The sequence below is a fragment of the Mustela putorius genome, unplaced genomic scaffold (assembly GCF_011764305.1).
Source record: "Mustela putorius furo isolate JIRA1106 unplaced genomic scaffold, ASM1176430v1.1 tig00003983_pilon_pilon_pilon, whole genome shotgun sequence".
Classification (NCBI taxonomy): Eukaryota; Metazoa; Chordata; class Mammalia; order Carnivora; family Mustelidae; genus Mustela; species Mustela putorius.
Window position 1 is genome coordinate 7,959,537 of NW_025422123.1, and position 22,878 is coordinate 7,982,414.

Here is a 22,878-nt window from a genome sequence, read left to right on the forward strand (position 1 = left end):
TTATTACTCTTATTGTATTAAGAGGGAAAATAAACCCTCTGAAGAAAACATCACGAAGGGAAATAATTGGAATGATGGAAAAAGAGGAACAGAGCTATGCAAAGAAAGCAGGAAGTAAAATCTCTCTCTAGTCCCTGGTATCTATAGCCCTCTATCCTGGCTTTCAGATGACAGGAAAGACCAAATCCTTTGATAGGCTCACCAGAAACTTCTGGCTCTTGACTTAAGTTTCAGATGTTGATTTTTATTCAGTAAGCCCCAAGATTTTCAGATGATAGTTCATGAAAAACAATGAGGAGTTTCTACCCTTGGTTTGTTTAGGAGTCTTTAAGATACAGAGATCAGAAAGTAAGATACAGAGATCAGAAAGAAAGTCCTCAGATCTAAGCCAACAGCAGTTCTAAAATGCTATTTATTTGTGTCTGTAAGTTTGTACATAGTAGTATCAACCTCATATTGTTGCAGAATTTTCCCCCCCCGCAAGTTTGAGTTGTGTTTTGTTGAAAGAAATGCTTCAGTTGTCATTTTGTCACTGCATTTCAGATAGCTCCTGACCCTTTTGTTGTGGCCATTTTAACACATCATAATCCACAAAGTGGGGGTTTGAGGTTTGGTTTTTTTTTGTTACTAGTTCTTTTATTTGTCCTTGTGACTGTAGTGATGACTTCATAGACGCAGAGAGTGAATGGATGAGTGAATAATTGGTTTAATGCATAATTACTTCACTTCTTGAGTGCTCTTTTTGGCAAGATAATTGTAAATGTATATATTTTAATTGCACTGGTACATTGAACATATGTCGGTGTCTATACCACTGGACCAACAGAGCTTTTTCTGGCTGTTGGGTGCCTGATAATAATGTCTTGATTTTCCTTTGGGACTCAACAATATAGGTTTTTCTCCTAGCAGTAGGGGGAATACAGATGATCGATCATTGATGTCATTGCAATTGTTATTTTTTAAAATAAATTTGTAAAAATACTAAAAAGGGATTTTTGAATTTTCACATTTCTTAGGTTCTAGGTTGTGTTTATAATGTCGAAATTGTGATCTTTGTAGACACGTGGGAGCTCCATAGACAGTGTCAAATTTGCAGTGTCCAGGCCTCTTACTTGTGTGTCTTTTCCTTACTCTTTTCTTCCCTTTTGGCCCTCCCTCCTGCTAAGGAAGTATTCTCTGCACCTGTGCACTGATTGTATATTTCGTCTTACTACTGTAAGTGTTAACCAAAATTTGATGAAGTAATTCCACAAGCAAAATAAGCCTTTCAGTTATTGATGGGGAGAACAAAGGTAAAAGAAATACAGAAAAAGAAAATTAAATTTCCTTACAACTCACAGTCCATTGACCAGTACTTGAAAAGGCAGAGTGACCTTCCTCTAGGAACTCCGCTGCCTACATGTTAATACCTTGCTAAGAGCAAAAGGCAACCTTAGCTTGACATTAGCCTATCCTCCAGGACTTTCTTTAACATTAAAAAAAAAAAAAAAGTCGTCTGGAAGCTTTCTTTATGTCTACTCCCCAAAATATATGTTGGCAATCATCCTCCAAGCATATGGCCCACTGATAAAACATCTGAAGGGTTTCATGACTAAGATTTTAGTAGAGGGTAATAAATGGCCCCTCAAGATCCTGGAAACTTTGCTCCTAAATTCTTTACACTATCCCTAACGCCCTCCCAACTTGCAAGGATATAATCAGCCACTGCTCACTCCCTAGGGTCTTGTCCCTGTGCTTTAATAAAAGCTTTTGCACGGAAGATGCTTCAAGAATTCTTTCTTGGCTGTTTGCTCCCAAACCCCAACATTTTCACATCAGTTATCACCGAAACAGCACTGATTGGGTCTTGTAGAACTAAAGATAGTGAAGCTGTAATTTTTAGATGTTTTCTTTTTAAATTTCTGCAGAAAAAACACGGATGCTTTCCTGATTGTTAAAAATCGACAACATACTCATCCTGTTACTAATGTGAATTCTCCCAAGAATCTGAGCGACTGACGGGCAACCTCAGATAGGCCTTTACCACACACGGAACCAGGAGCTGGATCTAGAGCAAAGTAACCCCAGGAGCACTCTCAGGAGACACCCTATAGACCTGTCCTGGCAGATAAGAGAAACAGAAGAAATTCTCTAACAGTTAAGGCAGTGACTATTACATAGCCTTAATCTAAGAGTGTGAAATTTAAAGACCATACTGAGGTTGCTTTAGTCAGATGCTAAATGGAACACTGCCCTTAGAAATTCAAAGATGAGCCAGCATTCCACTCTGATGACAGAAGACCCCTCTATTGACACTGAGATCATCTGTCTTACTGCAGAAGCATGCTCATGGTTAAAGATTCTTAAGCGTCATCTCAAGCCTCTCTGGAACGCACTGCCCCTCTCCAAGTCCGCTGCTTATCTACCTCGTAGAGGTCTCAAGCAGGGCACGGGGGTGAAGGGGCCGGAGGTCCGACCGCGCCGGATTGGCACCGCCCCCAAGAAGGCCCGCACTGATTGGTTGGTTCAAGGGACCCGCCAAGGCCGTCGTTGCGGATTGGCTGCTACCCGGAGAAACCCCGTTTCCGGTAGCTTGGCGGCCAGCCCCGCCGCCGCCATGGCGACCGGCGAGCGGGTGGCTGCGCTGCCGCCTCTCTGGCCTGTAGAGGCCCGGTTGGCGGCGCTGCTTCCCGACCTTCTGGTGTTCAGGAAGCCCCGGGGATCGGAACCCGAGCTCGCCACGGCCCAGGGCGTCCTCCTTGGCGTCCACGTGACGGGTGAGGGGAGGCGCGTCGCTCTCCCGCCCTCCCCGAGGGGCGGCAGTTGGGGCCCGGCTCCGAGAGGCGTCGGCGGTTACGGGCCTGGCGCTGAGGCAAGCAAAGGCGCGGCTTAACTGCTCGCCGCCGCCTCCTCGAGAAATCTGGAGGGTCAGTTTCAGAGCTGGAGGACTCCTGGAATGGTCTGGCGTAGTCCTAGAGTTCACTTCAGACATGAAAGGAAACTCAGAAACGGGAAAGGACTTTTGCGGGACCACTCGGCAGGCTTTGAACCCAAGTTTTCTCCCAATACGCATACCGCCTCAGCCAGTTCTTTCTTCCGCTCACTTAATTCCTTTTTGGGTCCCTAAGTGTGTGCCCGCCACCGCTCTAGGAATTAGAGATCCAGCAGCTACTTCGAGAGTCGCTCACTTAACAAATACTGTAGAGTTTGTGGCATGGATCTGAAGATGAGTGATCTGAAGGTGCCTGACCTCGAGGAGCTCACCATCTGAGTTGTCCATAAAGTTTTAATCCATCCCCCCCGTCTTTGGTCTCTCCGTCCCTCACGTGGGGGAGAAATCCTATTTCTCTTTGTCCAGAGAGCTTAAAGAGGACATGGCAGAAACGGGGTAACAGGCTAGAGATGAAAGGGGGTGCTTGTGGGTGAATCTTGATCTGCAGCTCCTGGAAACGAAGGGGGTGTGGCTCCCTGGATTCTCAGAGGCGGCAGCTACCAGCCAGGTCCCGAATATGAACACTTGTTAAAAGGTCATGCAATTACTTAACTGGAGGAGATCTGCTTCTTTACACTGGCCTGATACGAGCAGGGAATAGAGCCTAAAAGTTCAGGATTTGCAGCTAACGTAATTTTTGTTTTGTCGGCTAGGGTTTACAGCATTAATGGATAGGTTCAGCCTGACCTGCAAGTCGGAAAATGACATGGACAAACTGGCCCACATCTTCAGTTATTACATTAGTGACATCGTGGAGCGTGAGTGACTTTTGTAGGGAAGTCAGGAGGTGTGGTGCTGGGTTCCTGAGGGTTTGTAACAGGAGGGGGTTTGGGCTACTTGAAAAAATACTAAAGGGTTATTCATTTAGTGTTAATCATCGTTCATTCATTCATTCATTCATTCCTTTTTCATGTTTTGGGTTGTTTTTTTTTTAAGATTTTTGTTTATTTGAGAGAGAGAGAGACAGAGATAGGGAAAGAGCATGAGCTGGGAGGAGAGGGAGAAGCAGGCTTTTATTTTATTTCTTTTTTGCAACTAACAAGCTAGATTTTTGCCTGTATCTTCCATTCTACCTACTTTCACATCCTGTTGACTCAATGTTCAGAAAGGGGGGAAACTAATTTTAATTTTTACTTTGAATGTTTAAATCTTATTTCAAAACAAAGTATTCCTCAGGTTGCCTCTTCTAACAATAATGTGATGTGCCACATGTGTTTATATCCAATATAATTTACAAAACACTTTCTCATTTTCTTACTGCATTTTGATCCTGTGAAGTAGGACTGAGTGTTTTCTTCATCTTCTGCCATATATTAAGCTCGTGGAAATTAGCCTAATCTGGGGAAGAAAAAATAAATAGCTCCTTATATGTGCCGTGAATGTTTTGAGTATATATTCTTTTTTTTAAATTTAATTTAATTTTTTAAATATTTTATTTATTCATTTGAGAGAAAGAAGAGAAGCAGGGGGTGCAGCAGAGGGAGAAGCAGATTCCCAGCTGAGCAGAGAGCCTGGGATCGGATCTGAACTGAAGGCAGATGTTTAACCAGCTGAGCCACCCCGGTGCCCTTTAGTGCCATTCTCTGATATGCACTGTAAAAGGTGCAGGGTGTGCAAAACCTCCTCTAGTTAGACCTACCCCCAGCAATTATTTTGGTCCTGAAACCTTTGGTACTTATATAACATTCCATTCTTTCATTGACAATGTCCATACAGTCATGTGCATAATTCTGAGATTCACCAGAATTCTTACTTTGTGGAATCTCCTTTAGGAACTTGTTTATTTGACTTGCCTCTTACCCCTGAGGAACACTTGTGAAAGGCCTTTGGATTTTTCTCATCAAGTTTAGATGAAAGGGAGAGATGGAAATTATATTATAACACCAGGAATTACTGGATAATAGAAGTACAAGGGAAAATAAAATGTAATAGTTGCCCTCTTGAAGTTTCCATGTTTGTGGGAGAGATAACAAGATAATTATAGATTATACATTTCGCAAAGGAAATAAATAGGGTGTAGTGGTAAAAAAGAATTGTAGAGTGAGAGATCTTCTCTGTTAGGTAAGATGGTCATAGGAGGCTCCTCTGAAGCTGAAACACAAAGGACGAGAGAAACACCTTGTGAAGAGTGAGGAGTAAAGTATTTCAGGCAGAAGGATGCCAAGTGCGAAGCTTCTAAAATGAGAGGAAGCTTGCTGTGTTCTAGGAACTAAGAAGACCAGTGTGGCTAACACATAACTAGCAGGGAAAAGAGTGGCTTGAGGTGAGATTGGAGATCATTGAACTCTGTAGGCCACAAGGAGTTTGGATTATATATTTTTGTATAAAGGGAAACTGTTAAAAGGTTCTGGCAAGGGGGTAATGTGATCCGATTTACACTTTTATAGCTCGTTTTAACTGCCTCATGGAGACTGCATTATAGGGAGCTTATAGAGGGCAAGTGGTAAGAATGGAAGCTAGAGGAGGAAGTTGTAGCAGCTGTGGAGAGATGATGCTGATTTGGTCTAGGGTAGTGGTTCTCAACCTTCGCAGCACATTAAATAACCACTCGGGGAGCTTTTTAAAAACCTTAGTGTCTAGGCTTTACCCCAGACCAACTAAATCAGGATACCTTTGGGTAAGCCCAGAAATAAGGATTTTTTTTAAAGTTTCACAGGCTATTCCAATGTTGAAGCCAAGGTTACAGGCAAGGTGGAAACCCCTGGTCTAGGGATAAGGGAGTGGAGCCATAAGGAGACGAATTGATCTGCAATGTGTTTTGCAGGTTTAGCAGACAAGATTTGCTGGTATATTGCTATCAGTGGGAAATAGTGAGGAAAGTGACTCTGAAGATTTTTTTGGCTTTCATAACTGAATGATGGTGGTGTCACTTACCGAGTTGAACAAGACTGGACTTTGAGAAAGAAAATCAAGTGTTCTGTTTTGAATATACGGAGTTGAGATGTCAATAAGTCATTCAAATGAAAAAATGAAGTCAGTAGCTATGATGGAACCTGGAGCTCAGAGAACAGATCTTTGTTAGAGACAAAAAGTGAGTTGATGGCATAAAGATGTTAGAGTTAGGAACTGATTGAGTCCACATGAAGAGAGTGTAAATAAAGAGAAAGAGCCTTAGACTGAGGCTTGAGGGACTCCAGGACAGACTATGATTAGAGAGAAAGAACTTTAAAAAGAAATTATAAAACAGCCAGGTAGTATATTGTGGTGTTGCTGAAGCCAAAATAGAAGTAGTGTCTCTAAGAGAAGAGGGCTGGGGCTGGCTGAGTTGAAAATGAAAGGTATAAAGTACAGTGCTGTGAGAAAATACTGAATTTAGCAAGGTGAATGCCATTGATGATCTTGATAAATTTTACTGAAGTGGAGAAGAGAATGGTAGAGAAAAAGTTTAAGAGTGACTAGGATACAAGGAGCAAATTGTATACGGCCAACACTTTTGAGAAATTTTTTGCTGGAGATGAAGCAGAAAAATGGAGCTAATAGCAAGAAAAGGTAGAATCAAGAATAGGTGGATAAACTTTCTTGTGTTTTGTTTTCATTTTTAAAGATATTAATGGAAATGATCCTAGTGGAGAGGAGATAAGGGAGGGAGTAGAAGGGGCTAGGATCCAGAGTCCAGGGGGGTGACCTTGAAGAGAACAGCAGTATTTCTTTCATTTTCAAGAAGATGGATATAGGTACAGACAGATTTGGGGAGAAGCTAAGGGAAAGGAAAGGGTCCCTTGGAGAGAACAAATAGACCAGATAAGATACGAGGAAAAATTCAGTAGAACATTCTTCTAATCATATATAATTCTGCTATGATCTAGTATATCTGATTTTGATGCATTATCTTCTCTCATTTACTTGATTTCAGATGTTCTTTGTTTTGGAGGAGATATCCTAAATATCACAGGTATTTTTCAGTTTTTCTGAATATTTAAAGGACCGTGAGTGAGGAAGACTTCATTTAGGTGGAATTTGGCATATTTGTTTATTCAGCATTGTTTTATTATTTAATATGTACTCAGCCCTGGGGAAACAAAATGAAGAAGGCACAGTCACTGGCTCAAAGATTCTCTCAGTCTAATAGAAAAACCTTGCCCATATTAAGTTCAAAGATGCTTTACATTTTGCTTAATTGAATGACAGACAAATAAGTGCCTATAAAGCACTTAGTTGCATGAGAAAACTAATGAGAAACTTAGTCCTGAGAGCAAAAGCTATGTGTAAGATAAGGAGGAGGCAAAATCTCCAATTTGGAGAACTCTCAGGATCATTGATAGCCATATGCTTGGCCTCTTTTTTTAAACTTAATTAAGCCAACCTTGAAATTAAATTTGAACATGAACTTATATTTTATGAACCTCTTAGTTAGTGCCCCTCCCATTCTGTTAGTATACTGGTGGAGGGAAGATTATCAAAAATAAACTATAGGAATGTTTCAGCTTCTGCCTTGTCTTGTTTTTTATACGATGAGTGGTTTTGAGGCTTTAAGGCAGTATTTTAACCAAGCATAATTTATAGGGCCAAAGAACCTTGCCTGACACCTTGCATGATATTTTCTGCCTTATTGGGGGCTTTACCCAGATCAGGAGAATACAGATATTTGATCCTTGTCATCCTGTCTTGTGTGTCTGCAGGGAATGTGCTCCTGGCACTCTGGACAGTGAAACAGAATCAACTCAGTGACATCATTACCCTGGTGGCAAAATGCAGTCTGGAGATACAGGAGAAATTTGGAATCTACCATACGAGAGAAGGCCAGGACCTAAAGCTAAAGATAGGTAGTAGCTACTAAAAGAGTGATAAATTTAAAAAAAAAAAATCTATAAAAATTCAAAATATAAATGACAACCTGAAAAAAAAATCTGCAGCTTATATCATATACACAAAGGGTAAATATTAGAAATAGAACACGTAGAAATCAACAAAAGACTAACATTTTAAGAGATGGGAAAGATGAGAAAGGACATGAATAAATAGTACATAGACAAAGAAATACATCTCTTTTAACATGTGAAAAAATACTCAATTTCATAATAAGAAAAATGCCAGTTGAAAGTACATTGAGATTATTTCTCACCTATAGATATTAAAATTCAAATCCTGAACACACTGTTGATGAGGCAATGAGGAATAAACACTCTCATACACACTGCTAGTGGGAGTCAACGGCGGTACAACTGCTATGAAGAATAATTTTGGTAATCTGTGTTGAGATTCCAAATGCATTTATTCTCAACCTAGCAATCCCACTTCTAAATATTTATCCTATAGGTATACCTGAGTATGTGTGCAATGTTATAGGTACATGATTTTTTATTGCAATATGGTTTTTAATAAAACTATCTAAAGGAGACTGTTTAAATAAACAATATGTCTACTCAATGAGATTTTCTGCAACTTTAAAAAGGTATTCTGATATAGCTTCAAAATATAGTTGAGAAAAAGCAAGATGCAAAGCCCTGTGGTATGCTACCTTGTATATAAAGACGAAAAATAAGAATTTTTTTGTTTGTTCCTATTTGTATAAAGAAACACTAGAAAGATATATAAGAAACTAATAAAAGTTACCTATTGGAGGAAAAACTGTTATATTAGCTTCAGGTGTACAATACAGTGATTCAGCAATTTCTTACATCACCCAGTGCTCATCACAAGTGCCCTCCTTCATTCCCACCACCTATTTCACCCATCCCCCCCACCCCATCCCCCCACTCCGTAACCATCAGTTTGTTTTCTATAGTTAAGAATCTATTTCTTGGTTTGCCTTTCTTCCCCCCCCTTTTGTTCATTTGTTTCTTAAATTCCACATAGGTATGAAATCATATGATATTTGTCTTTCTCTGACTTATTTCCTTTAACATTGTACTCTTAGCTCCATCCATGTTGTTTCAAATGGCAAGGTTTCATTTTTTATGGCTGAATAATATTCCATTGTGTATGCATGTGTGCATGTGTGTTTGTGTGTGTGAGATATCTTCTTTTTTAAATATTTACTTATTTGACAGAGAGCACAAGCAGAGGAGCAAAAGGCAGATGGAGAGGGAGAAGTAACAAGAGTGCTTATTATCAGTGGGACTTAAAGCCTGGAACTTTAAAAAACAGTGGGCTTGATTCTGAGAGAGCTCAGCTAGTGATAGGAAGCTGAGCCTCTGCCCTAAAGGAAGCTGAGCCTCTGCCCTAAAATAGACAGCACAGAAAATGGTGTACAGAGATACAGCTTGGAAGCAGAAGTTTGAAAGGCGCCTGTGGCTTATGGGAAGGAGAGTTGGTTACTAATCTCAGAGTTCTCTGAGGGACTTCTCCAGGAACCAAGGAGCTGGCATGTGCTATTTTCCTCCCCTGCCCCTCATCATAAACACACCGCTGCCTATGGGTTTGATCATACTGTGCCCTGTCCCCTCCAGCCAGACCTGCCTCAGTCCTGGTGCTGTGGATCCTCTCCCCGAGAAGACCCAGACAATCCCTGCCAACACTGTATCTCCTGACCTCCCATGGGGGATGCACACACATTGTTAAAATTAAACACCCTACCCTTGCCTGCTGTCCAAAGTGCCCAAGTCCTCTGGCCTCTGAATCAGCTACACATGCCCTGTGGAGGAGGATCAGTGCCACTAATTAAAAGTGCACATCCTGCCTACTACCTGCAAGAGCAAAAGATGTAGCTGGCTTTCCTAACACACAGGAACAGACACAGAGTGTTAGGCAGAATGAGGGGACAGAAGAATGTGTCACAAAGGGAATCTGCTTTCATCTTTATCCTTATTTTTATATAATGTCTTTTCCCCCCTCTGGCTGCTGTTAGGGTTTTTTCTTTATCATTGGTTTTGGATAAATCTGATATGATGTCCCTTGGTATAGTTTTCTTCACTTGTGCTTGCAGCTCATTGAAATTCTGAATCTATAGAGTTTGGGTTTTATCAAATTTAGAAAATGTTCTGCCATTATTTTTCTAAGTAATTTTTTTCTCTCTTCCACCTCCTCTGTCCAATTATACACATATTAGGCTGCTTGAAATTGTCCTACAAGTCATTGATATTATTTCTTTTTTCCTCCTTGTGTTTCATTTTGGATAGTTTCTATTTCAGTGTTTTCAACTGTACAGAGACCTTTTTTTTATATATATAATCTCTACTTAGTCATTTTCTAGGTTCTTGAATATAGTTATAACTTTTAATCTTTTCTTATTTACTAATTCTGTCATCTGCATTATTCTGGGTTGGGCTTGATTAATTGATTTTTCTCCTCATTGTGATTGATTTTTCTCCTCATTGTGGATCATATTTTCCTTCTTTGCATGCCTGGTTATTTTGGGGTGGGTGCCAGACACTGTGAATTTAACCTTGTTGGATGCTGGATTTCTTTTATACTTCTATAAATATTCTTGTATATACTTCTGAGGTGTGGTTAGCTTAATTTTTTTCAGGTTTTGCTTTTAAACTTTGCTGGGACCACAGCAGTGTTTAGTCTAGGGCTGGTTTTGCCCCCATTCTGGAGGCAAACCCCTTCTAAGTACTGTGTACCTAATGTCCTGTGAATTATTAAGTTTGGCACTCTGGCTAGTGGGAATAGGAACTATTGCCAGCCCTGTGTGATATTGGGGATTGTTCCTTCTAAACTTTTCAGGTGATTCTTTCCCTGGTTTCAGGTAATTTGCTGACATTGATGTACTTATTAGTTCTCAGTACTCAGCTAAAGACTTGTAGGGGATCTGGTACAATTCTCTGGAATTCTGTTTCTCTACACTTCTCTCCAGTACTCACATGCCCTGCAAACTCTAGCCAGCTTGGCCTCCTCGGGTCTTAGCTCTGTTTCCTCACCTTGAGGTGTCCTCTGGGCTATACCTGGGCTTCTCTTCCTTGAGAAGTCCTAGAAACTCTTCCATGCAGTAAACCAGGGTACCAAAGGGTTCATCTTGTTTGTTTCCCATCTCTCAGCTATCATTATCCTTTGTTACATGATGTCCAATATCTTGAAAACTGTTACTCTGTGTGTTTTTTCTAGTTTCTTCATTTGTTCTGGGAATTATGGTAAATATACCACCTGTTAATCCATCTTGGCCAAAAGTATGTGTCTGCAATTCTTTAGAAAGTATTTTCCCTTTGTTTTTAGTTTGGATTGGGTAACTTAACTAAGGGCAGGCTTAACAGATATAGTCCTTTTTTCCTTGGCAAGAAAACCAGTTTTTTAGCAATATTAGCAGTAAGAAATGCCTCAGGATAAGAAAAACAGGAGATAGAATAAAAGTATATGGCAAAGCCCAAGCCTGGTAAAATGCCGATTGGTATTTTATCTGGTAAAATCACTTAGCCTTCATTATACGCTGAGGAGGTGGTATAGTCACTGTGGCAGGAGTTTCTTAGCATAACCATTAGGTCTCTACCATCACAACCTGGTTGTTTATTAGAAGAACAATTTTAAAGAGAGAAATCTTAGAGGCCTAGGATCTCTTGATTCTTCTTCCATACAACCCAAGTTTGTTTGAATGTCTCTGGGTATGCTTATGACAGGAGGAAATACAGGGCAAAGTAATATTTTTGAAGGTAAGCTCACCTAATATTTTTGCAATAACAAGATTGGCCTGATACATAGAGCAATGTGAGGATTTCAGACCCCACCCTTTGCATAGTTTTCCAGTTGAGTTTGACTATTCACCACTTGTCTCCTTTTTTCTGGATAGGTCTATCTGCAGGTCGGATTTTCCAGGTTATTGTTGGAGATGAGCAGCGACAGTACCTCTTGGTGATCGGGCGGGATGTGGATGATGTCCAGGTAGCACAGCGTTTGGCTCAGGCAAATGAGATTGTCTTGTCCTGGAACTGCTGGAAGCTCTGTGAGCAGTACATGTTTGAAGTGGAAATCATGAGGGAGGATGAAGCTGTGAAGGTAGGAGGCTGGTCCCATCCACTGCACGTCCTGAAAAGGCCTTCCTACTGCACAGGGCAGTGCTCTGGTGGTGGTTGCATATGGCTTGACCAAACCAACAACCACTGGAACTCTATTTTGGAGGGAGGTGGGGGATATCCTCCCAGGAAGTTAGATGAGGCAGAACAGTGAGGCTGGAAAGATACATGATCAACAAGGGAAATGACATCCTCAGCCCCTCTGTTAAGGGACCAACAGTAATGCAGTTGGTGGGTGGGCATACAATTGAGCGGTTTCCTTTCTTTAGTTAAGAGATATGCGGATCATTGACCCATTTGATTTTGATGAGCATTTTGACAAGTGCCTTGATTACCTGCCACATTACCGGACAAGTGCTGGTAAGTTACTTGGTCCTTTCTTCCCAAGCCCAAAATTTCAAAGATAAATTTTGCATATGGCTGGAGACAATTTGTTTGTTTTCCTTTTCTCAGATACTCTAAGAACTGCCCTGGAGTTGGATCCAGACTCTGCGCTTGAACAAACCCTGCGAAAGCACATAACGAAAAACCTTTTGAAGAAGGTTATTTCCTAGTTCTTGAGTCATCATGTAAACTGTGTGTGTGTTTATGTTGACAGGTCTACAAAAGATCTTTTGTCATTTACAAAAGATCATATGATCTTTTCCTATTAATCCAGTTCATCTTCATCTCCTGCTCTCCGTTGTAATGCCAGCAGGTTTCCCCATCTGTACCAGTTCCTGTGATGACATGTCATAATTTTAGATTTCTCAGTTCTAGCAAGTGGGAGACATATCTGTTTTTCAGTTTTCCTTCAAGAAACTAGTACACTGTAAACAGGGTAGAGAGTATATGCTTGGTAAATATGTGTTGATTGATTGTGTATATATGAATCTATATGAATCCCTTAGTAAGTGATATAATGACTAATAGAATGGGCATATCAAACTAACTCATAAAGAGAAAACATCAAAGTGTGGCAAATTTCATCAGTGAATTAGGTTTAAAGTCAAACAGTTTTTTAAATTCCAAGTGTACTGGTTTGTACATCTATACTTCTCAAACCTGAATTTTAAGTTTTGTGTCTGACATTTGTAAGTTATTTTCTCATATTCATCATGGAATATAGAATTCAGATGCTTATACATGATACTGAGAGTTGAAGATACAGGCAAGATAACTCACTGTGTCTTTGTAGATTGATGAAGGGCAACCTATGGAGTACATATCCGAATTTCGTACTGTGACTATGGTTTTGGTCAGCCTAGAGTTCAACAAGACAGCATGGATGTTGCATTTATGTCATCTTATCCAGGAGGCTGCCCTGTATATCTCCACAGTCATAGAGAAAGGAGGTGGCCAGCTAAGCCAGATCTTTATGTTTGAGAAAGTAAGTACAAGAAAACTTGACGCATCAGCATTAAAGGTGAGTGAGGGATAATAGTCTTGTTCCCCACATAACATATAACACATGTGTGAGGCAAATTCCCTGCTGTGTATTTTGTGACAAGCTATAGGACATCGAAAGTTCAACTAGTAATAGTTACGGAATGGGATGTTCTGGTTAATTTAATTTTCAGGGTAACTAAAGATTACTCTCATGTCCTTTTTTTTTTTTTAATTTAAATTCTTGTTGAGAAATCGTTATCAGAGCAAAAGCATATTTTTCTGGTTCTTTTAGTCAAGTGAGTATAATCAGATATTTCTGACCATTGAGAAGTTTGAAAAAGAGCAGTATCATAATACATGACATTATAGGTGAATAAAAATGTGAGTAGATAGCTCAAGTTATATACTAGAAATGGAATTTTTGAAAAGTTCTTGAAATCAGTTTATCTTGTGTTTTAAATTTCAGTTCTTTGTAGAATTAGTTAAATCAAGATTTTATTATTTCTTCTTCTTTTTTTAAATCTCCATGTTGATATGTCCCAGTGTCCTTTTCATGAATCCTACTCAATATTCCCAACAGAAAACCAGTGGGGAAGTGCTCTGGCTTCATTCAGGGGAGTTGGTCCAGTTGAGGCAAGCATAGTCTTTCACCAGGTAAACTTCTCTTTTCCTTCTTTGTCATCTGTCCCAGGGCTGCATGTTCTTCTGTGTTTTTGGCCTTCCAGGGGATAAGAAGCCAGATGAGTGTGCACATGCCCTGGAGAGCTCCTTCAGCATCTTCAGCTTCTGCTGGGAGAATCTTGCTGAGACCAAGTGAGAAGGAAGGTGGGGCAGAGAGGAGCTTCTCAGGCCCCAGGGGGCTCTTCAGGCAGGGTAGGAGGCAGTAACAAGTAGCTGGGGTTGAGAGTGTCCAGAATCTGCTTACAGGGGAGGGAACATGCTAAGGGAAATCAGAAAATAAGCTCTATTAAGGAATCAGTAGGTACAGAATTAGGTAGTAGCAGTACTCAGGGAAAATGAAGATAAGTTTCTACCTAATGGAGTGGAAGAGGGAGGAGCCAAATACCCATAACAAGATTTAAGAACACTGCAAAGGAACAAGCAAATGTGTAAATTAATATAATACAAATAACATATCTGTATGTCGTGGGAATGTAGAACAAAGGCTGCCTATCTACAGGGAGGGGAGATGTGGGAAGAGAAGTTGTAGGGCAATTACCAAGATAGGAAGGAACCACCACTGGTTAATACTCTCCTTCCCTTTCAGTCTTAGTGTTTCCTATCCCTTGATTTTTTCTGGAATTCTCACTGATCTCCCTCCTCCTTATCTACCCCACCCTCCCACCTTCTACAAAAGCCTTGTCCTAATAAAGGCATAGAAAATTCCATGTTCCCACTAGTCGCACTATAACAGTGTGGGCTAAAATTTTTCAGATGACTTTTTTTTCCCCACTAGAAAGCCCTGAGGAAGGTATATACATAAATAAATTTGAAAAGTTATTTTTAACATTAACATCAAGTCAGAGATTTGTTTGCCATACTTATCCAAAATGAATAAAAATTACATAGCACTTCAACTTAGATAGGATATTTTGTATATGCTACAAGTGTGAATGTTTTTATCCCTCTTTTCCATGTGAGGAAACTAAGGCCACAGAAGAGGAGTTTCTAGCATACCACAGAGCTGATAATGAAACCCAGACCTTCTGTCCTCAAATCCTGTATCATTTTCATTACCTAACAGCTGCCTCTTATAAAATGTAAATACTCTCCAAAAGGGAAAACCTATATTACTAATGTGATACTATTGTAGAGGCATTTTAATATCTATAATTTTCTTATATTATATATCTTATGTTATCTAATATTCTTATAGAGTATTAGTACTGAAAAGGAACTTAGAAATGATCTGACCCAACTTTTTATTTTACAGATAGGAAAGATGTTTCAGATGCTTCATAGATAATCAAACTCTTAGCCCAAGGCACATATGTATTGGCACTTCTTTTAAACCTGATGGGATCTGCAGGTACTCCTACAGCCCACTTCCCACTTCTCTCTCTCTAATATAGTATCAAATCCTGTATCATTTTCATTACCTAACAGCTGCCTCTTATAAAATGTGCTGGGCCATCTCTTCCAGTGCTGGTCTCTTCTGCTCTTGAATTTTACATGGACATGTCGCCTTCGAGAGTCCTGCCTTTTACTCCTGAATGAGATATTCATTTCTCAGATCATAGTTTTGTGCTTTTGGTCTTTTTTATTTTAGAATACAGTAGATTTTTAAGAGCTAAATATAATCTTGGAGTTCCTCTAATCTGTCCTCCTTTTTTTTAATCTGACCTTCTGAACTAAGATCTAGAAACCAAGATCCAGAGATTATATCGGTAAGCTGCATAGCTTGACAATGTCAAAGCCTGAAAGCTAGTTTCCAGGTCAGTGTTTTTTTCCTTGAAGATAATAACTAATTGAGTAATTTCCCGAAGTGTAGTTGGTAGAACATTGGCTCCTTAATAAATCATGAAAAAAAGATTCTCATGGCCAAATGTGTTTGGAAAGTGATGCAAACTATATTTCCTTCTTGGAGGTTCACAATATACATTAGTATCAAAAAGTTCTGAGGAGTCTTATAATAAAGAAACTTGTTTCATCAACATTTGAATCAACATTTCAAATTTACTTGATCACCAAACACTTTTCTCCAGAAAGACCTAAAAACATCCAGAAGAATGACTGTTCTGAGGAGCATATTTTGGGAAATTCTGTACTAGCAGGTGCTAAGTTTGCCTTCTTCACCCATAATCCAAGTGTAGAGATGTAACCGAAGAGTTGCTTTGTGACATCAGTAGCTGGGACTACAACTCAGGCCTCTGTATGATGTCAGCCTTGCCCAGACCCCAAACCACATTCCAGGTCTCCTTTCTCAGTGACCCTATTCACTTTGGATCATTTTATAAATTCTTCTTTCTAATCTAGGAAGTACTTTCAGTTTTCAGTTCATTTACAGAAAAAGATGATTTTCTGAGTTTTATGATTAATCAGGCTTTTCTGGTTGGTGACTGTTTCTCCAGAATATTTTTGAGACTCAGCAAATGTAGTCTCAGAATCTCTTCATTATAATTCTTTGGCACCAGAAACACTTTCTGTATATTTACTTATGTTAAAGAATATAGTTTTTTCATCAGTGAAGAACATCTCTTAAAAAAAAAAAGAAGAAGAAGAAGAAGGAACACAGACTACCAGGAAGAGCAAGGGGGAATTCTAAAGTCCAGTAGAAAGAAAGAGAGAATAGAGTAGAAAGAAAGAGTAGAAAGAAATGAGAATAGTATGGTTTGTTCATTCTCATAGCCTTGTTAGTGGCTGAGTTTATTGCATGTGTGAATGCACCCACTCGGCAAGCATTCACAAGCCAGGCACATGCTAGGTGTGATGAATGTAAAGAGAAATAAAATACTGCCTCCTCCACTAGGTAAACGACTAATTTTAATGCCATGAAATGTAAGTGTAGGAATAAAATGCTAGAGGAGCTGCAGCAAATTGCTATGGGAAGACAGAGCCATTCTTCCAGGGGTCACAGAGGAGTCTTGACTATAAAGACAACATTTGAACCAGGTTGAGAAAGGAAGTTCAACATTTGGGGAAAGCGAGAAAGGGTGTTTTAGAAGAAGGAAGCATGGTGAAACATCCAAAGATGTTTAGTCTTATTGTGTGGCAGCAAAACCAACTGTCTGGTTCAGGTCTTGGTTTTCTCTTACTCACTCTGAACAATGGGCCCAAGAAAAAGTCCTCAATCCTGGCCTTAGAGGAAAGCAAGAGAGTTTTGATGGCATAGAAACAATAGTGTTAGCATTGCCACTTTTCATGCTCTCTGTAAATAACTAAAAATGGTTTATTTGTAGATTTAACTTGAAAGTAATTTGTGCCTCATTGTACCCTCTCTCTCCATCCACATATCATATCTGTCACGTGAAATTTTCACATCAAGTAAATTTTAACTCAAGTAAATCTAATTATTCCCTGTTATGTAAGAACTTGCCACCTTTGAGCCTTGGCTTCACCTGGAATGGTGTATGCCCCCTTTTTAAATAATTCCTATTTCTTTTTTTTTAAAAGATTTATTTTTTATTTATTTGCTAGAGAGAGAGATCACAAGTAGGCAGAGAGGCAGGCAGAGAGAGAGAGAGAGAGAGAGAGGCAGAAGCAGGCTCCCTGCCAAGCAGAAAGCCTGATGCAGGGCTCAATCCCAGGACCCTGAGATCATGACCTGAGCCGAAGGCAGAGGCTTAACCCGCTGAGCCACCCAGGCACCCCAAATAATTCCTATTTCTAATGCTTTCCCATTCCTGGCCTAAGTAGAACCACATCTCCCCTCACTTGTCCCTACTGCACACACCATTAGTGCTGTAGCCATCTTGAACTGCTTTAGTTTTGCACAAATACAGCAGGCTTTTCAGAGTTTCTGCCTTTTCCCACTGGACAGAAGCTGTTGCTCTGCTTTTGCAGCCCTTCATCCTGCACAGTCCAATCATACAGCCTCTCCTTTCTGAGTGCTTTTTCTGACTAGTATGAGTTAGTATGTCCATTCTGTTTGCTCTGTTAATTGGCTGTACTGATTTCTAATACATTGTATTTGTCTTACTGACTTATAAATATGTCTCTTCATCTCCCTCAATTTCTACTACCTTCCCACTGCCTGAGACTGAATTTCTCCAGAGCAAGATAATCTTTTTTTTCAGAGCAAGATATTTTAAACACCTTGCCCAGGACTTGGTACTGTACGTACTTCTCAGTGTTTGTTAAGTGACTGAACCTGTGCACAAATTAATGAATTTTTTAAAAATTACTCATTTTTAAAATGTATTCCAGAGACTAATTTGCTGTAGGAAGGCTTCCATCAACAGCCTGACCCTCTGATTATTCCTATACTCTGACATTCTAGCATTATTTGATCAGTTAACCATGTTTTGGTAACTGTTGATATATTTTTCATTTTGGGGTTTTATCTGAGGCAGCATGGTATAGTGGAAGTAACACTAGGCTAGGAGTCAGGGGACTGGATTCTCATTCTGACTGTTCTGTTGATTTCTGTTGTGTAACTCTGGGAAAGTTAATTAGCTCCTTCAGTTGTGGATTTTTGTTTTTTATTTTGTTTGTCAAGCGGGATTAAAATATTTGCTCTACATATCTCACATATTTGTTGTTAATTATCCCTCAAAACATCAGATGAAGTAATCAATTTGAAAGTACTTCAAAAAAACATATAAACCAACAGATAAAAGGTAATTTTTTTTAGTCCTTCTGCTGCTAATAGCTCCCCAACTAAAACTCCATGAATATGGGGACTGTTTTTCCCTTTTTAACTTTATACACATCATGTGATATAGACAGACAGCAGTCTCTGGCCTTTTCTATTCTGAGCTCTAAAACTAGATGTCTAGATCTAAGGAGTGACAGCTTTAGTGCCTGACTTGGAAGCTTCTGACGGTATTTACCCACTGTTGCTTTTCCGATCCCCAGGCTTGTTTCTGTCAGTATCACCAATGGACCAGTATTCTGTGGCGTGATTGGGGCAGTTGCAAGACATGAATATACAGGTAGAATAGGATATTGGATTATTAGCTCTGTGACTTAAGGGGTCAAAGTGGAGGAAATGGTTCAAAAATTCCCTATCCTTTTCTTTCTGTCTCTCTGACACAGTTATTGGCCCAAAGGTGAGCCTTGTGGCCAGGATGATAACTGCTTATCCAGGTTTGGTGTCCTGCGATGAGGTAACATATCTAAGATCCATGCTGCCTGCTTACAACTTCAAGAAACTCCCAGAGAAAATGATGAAAAATATCTCCAACCCAGGGAAGATGTATGAATACCTTGGCCATAGAAGATGTATGTGAGTGTCATTAATAGTTTATTCCCATCTCTTTTACAGAATCAGGATATAGAATTATCAGTGTTTGAGTGTATGAAACTAGAAAGAAAGATGTTTCTAGTCCTGGCCTACAGGAATAAGAGACATAAGAAGAGGGTTTATTGTCGGAGATCTTTAGCTTTTCTGTTTAACTCTTAGCTAATTCCTCAGTGAACTTCTTGCTATCCAACAGGAAGAGAATCCAGTAGGTCATGAATCTGGGTGTTCTTTTTTACTTTATTTACCTCACAATTAATTTAATTCTCTGGACCTAGAACAATCAGTATTCTCCCCTTCCTGATCCCAAAGATTTTTAATTTTTTAAAACTCTTTTATATAGAACTCTGGACCTTTTCAATTATCTGAAAGTACTTGCTGATGAGACAATTTGTCTTCTAGCTATTTAGAGATATACATTCTATCTATCCCAATCTGTTACTAGACACGTTTCCCTTTGTCTTTTTTCCCAGAATGTTTGGGAAGAGACATTTGGCCAGAGATAGAAATAAAAATCACCCTTTGTTAGGTGAGTTTTCTACCTTAAATCATATATTTTTTTCAGCTATAGATGGTTAAATGTGATTTTTTAAAAATGCAAGACTAAGTGCTTCTAAGCATTATATTAAAAAATAGCAGCCTTCTTACTGAATTTATGTTAATTTTGAAGAGGCCTTGCCATTTCTTTTCCGTGTTGAATGTTTTCACTTCAGGTAGAGTCTTCTCACTTTGCTTGAGAAGTACCAACATTTAGTAAGAATCTTTGTAAGTCAGAGTTCAGCTTTTGAGGTCTGCTTATTTTCTTGTGGGTCATCTCTAGAGGAAAATTTTTCATCACGAGACAGCTGGGAGAGGACCAAGACTATTACTACACACACTGTATATTCTCTATATTTATCTTAATTTATATCTATTAGTCTATTATCTTTATGTCGCATTGACTGACTTTGAAGACTAAATTGTTATAATGGAAATTGTTACGAAAAGCTAAGAGGATATAGTAGCTTCCATGTCTGTGTGGTCCCTAATTATTCTTAATGTTATTTCTTGGGCTCAGGGGCAAACTGCCAAGTCCAACACACATTTCTGTATAGTCCAGAGTTGATTTTATGCAAAGGGATGTGAAGCCTCATCAAAGACTGGGATTCTGCCTAGGACTCTAGAGGGAAAAATCATTATGAGAGTTACCTTTGCAAAATAAATGGAGTGTCTACTAAAATATGCAAGAGTATTACGTGCTCTCTGTCTCTCTACAGACCGGGAGAAAGAACTAGAAGCCTTCCAAATGGCACAGCAGGAATGTTTGCGCCAGAAGAAGGGACAAGCAGTTTTGTATGAAGGTGGAAAAGGCTATGGAAAAAGTCAGCTGTTGGCTGAAATAAATTTCATGGCCCAAAAGGAGGGGCATAGGTAAAGACTCCTGCTTTCTGGCTCACCATCTACTTCTCTTGAGGCTCCCTTCCCTTGCTCGTGAGACTCTTTTATCATTAGATTCAGCATCCTTGGGCTGGTGAAGTGAGTAACCTCTCTGTAGGTCAAGGGACTCCCAGTGACCATATTACATTCACCAGGGTGTTACCATTGAAGCTGAAGGAAGCAGATTTCAAGCAGTGCTTCTATGCCATCCAGACCCTCATGGCCATCTTCTTTGACATTGATACATGTCCAGCCTATTACCGGCAAGAGTGCCTACACAAACAGCTCCGTGGGATAGTAGAGGAACCTCTTCACTGCCTTTTTAATGACCTCTTCTTTGTGAAGGTAATGAAGGCGGTGGCTTTCTGAATTGGATTACTATTGTTAATTTTGATGGATAGTTGGACCCAGGACTGTTTTCTAATCTAATGCCCTTAGGCCATATGTGTATAGCCTAAGAATGCACCATTAACAATGACAAGGTTGAGATTTGAAATCCCTTTGACACCAAAACTCAGGCCTTCTCTTTGTTGAGGAGAGTAGTTCTAGGACTGACTAACACTTGCTCGTGGAATGTCATGGCACAAATCACTTTGTCTGAGCCTACATTTTTTTTTCACCTGTGAAATGAAGATTATAGTACTTAATGGGATCAGTGCATATATTTTGAAGGAGGTGGTATTTAAGAGATCATAGTATAAATGTGAGTGCTTAATCTGTCAAGCTAGCACTGACCAGTTGAGTTTTCCCAGCAATTGTATCCATGTGTTCTCAAGTCAGTTGAAATGTTTTATTCTTTAACCTTAGCCATTAGTTTGTCACTTGGACCAGCAACTGAATCTCAAAAGCTTCTAGTGGTCTAGGGTTTATGCGGTACCCAAGAGTGAGCAGACTAAGAATTCCCTAATCCACAATTCCATTTATTCTTCCTCCATCACTTCTCCTAATCTACCAAACCTGCAGGGCATTGTATCTAATGGAAAATAGATAAAAGGAAAATCTCCAATCCCTCAGCATAGCCCTGTTTTAAGACAGGCCTTGCCTGGGGCTCTGGCTCTTGCCAAAGTGCTGTAGGAAAAACCTCACTTTGACTCTTGGGTCTGGGGTAACTCACATGCCATGGCCTAGCACAATGTTAGGAGATGCCTGTTGTGATTCTTTCTGACAATTTCATGCACTCATTCATTCTGGCATACTTGGAATAACTGGGGTACTGGAGCTGTCCAAAGTGATATTGCTAAGTCCAACCTGTCACTTTACTTCTTAGTCATGACCCTTTAAGGGTTTGCCAGAGTCTAGGTATGAAAAGGACCCCCCCCCCGCCTCTCTCTCTCTCACCTCCAGTTGACTTTCCATCTCACTCACTGAACTCTAATTGTTGTTGGAGTGGCATTTGTGACCCTATGCCCAGTCCTATAGAAGAAACCCATTCTCACTCAAAATAGAATCATTGTTCACTTTGGAGAACCTGTGTATTTTTTTTTAGATTGTCATTATGAATGCTAATACATGAATAATTTTCCTGGTTAGTTTCCCTTGTCCTTCAAAGTTTCGCACATGGATGACCTGACCAGACAAAAGAAGGTTAAGGCATGTTTTTTTCAAGTGCTTCAAGAGGTGGGTATTTTTGCTACATACCATTAACTCTTAATATGTGGAGGTGGTTTGTGGTTATTTTAATCTATCCATAGTACACCTTGACTTAGGCCTATTTGTGACATCTTCATTGCTTCTATCTATCTTTAACCTTGAATCAATCCCATTACACAGAATACAAGAAAAATTCTTTGCTCTTCCCTGATCCTTGGTTCTTCTTCTTTTTTTTTTTTTTATGTTCGGGTAGCCACTGTATGGTACATCATTAGTCTTTGATGTAGTGTTCAGTGATTCATTATGTATATATGTACACATAATGTTATGTTATGTTATGTTATGTTATGTATAACATCGACTGCACATCACAATACGTACCCTCCTTAATACCCATCACTCTATTATCCCCTCCTCCCACCCTCTCCTTTCTGAGACCCTCAGTTTGTTTCCCAGGTCCATAGTATCTCATGGTCATCTCCCTCTCTAATTTCTCCCCCTTCAAATTTCCCTCCCTTTCCTTGTATTCCTCTGCTATTGCTTATGTTCCACGTATGAGTGAAATCATATGATAATTGCCTTTCCCTGCTTGACTTACTTCACTCAGCATAATCCCCTCCAGTTCCATCCATGTCAATGCAAATGGTGGGTATTCATCCTTTCTGATGGCTGAGTATTATTTCATTGTATATATGGACCACATCTTCTATATCCATTCATCAGTTGAAGGGCATCTTGGCTCCTTG

General features: G+C 39.7%; 2 protein-coding genes across 5 annotated transcripts in view; one reads left to right on the forward strand and one right to left on the reverse strand.

Annotated features, from left to right (window-relative positions):
- TREML1 (triggering receptor expressed on myeloid cells like 1) overlaps positions 1-22,878 on the reverse strand; it is a 78,746-nt gene that overhangs the window by 20,670 nt on the left and 35,198 nt on the right. The window lies entirely within an intron of this gene.
- LOC101679208 (adenylate cyclase type 10) overlaps positions 2,556-22,878 on the forward strand; it is a 40,964-nt gene continuing 20,641 nt past the window's right edge. For 3 of the 4 annotated variants that reach the window (XR_006604147.1, XM_045071268.1, XM_045071269.1), the window contains exons 1-15: positions 2,556-2,756; positions 3,625-3,729; positions 6,825-6,863; positions 7,591-7,734; positions 11,634-11,839; positions 12,126-12,216; positions 12,310-12,398; positions 13,034-13,225; positions 13,916-14,037; positions 18,742-18,818; positions 18,922-19,111; positions 19,600-19,655; positions 20,383-20,536; positions 20,698-20,887; positions 22,073-22,159. Coding sequence is in view for 3 of the 4 variants with exons in the window: in XM_045071268.1 (XP_044927203.1) it covers positions 2,597-2,756; positions 3,625-3,729; positions 6,825-6,863; positions 7,591-7,734; positions 11,634-11,839; positions 12,126-12,216; positions 12,310-12,398; positions 13,034-13,225; positions 13,916-14,037; positions 18,742-18,818; positions 18,922-19,111; positions 19,600-19,655; positions 20,383-20,536; positions 20,698-20,887; positions 22,073-22,159 (1,902 nt within the window). In the remaining variant the exon portion in view is untranslated. The other variant, XM_045071270.1, reaches the window with a different exon arrangement.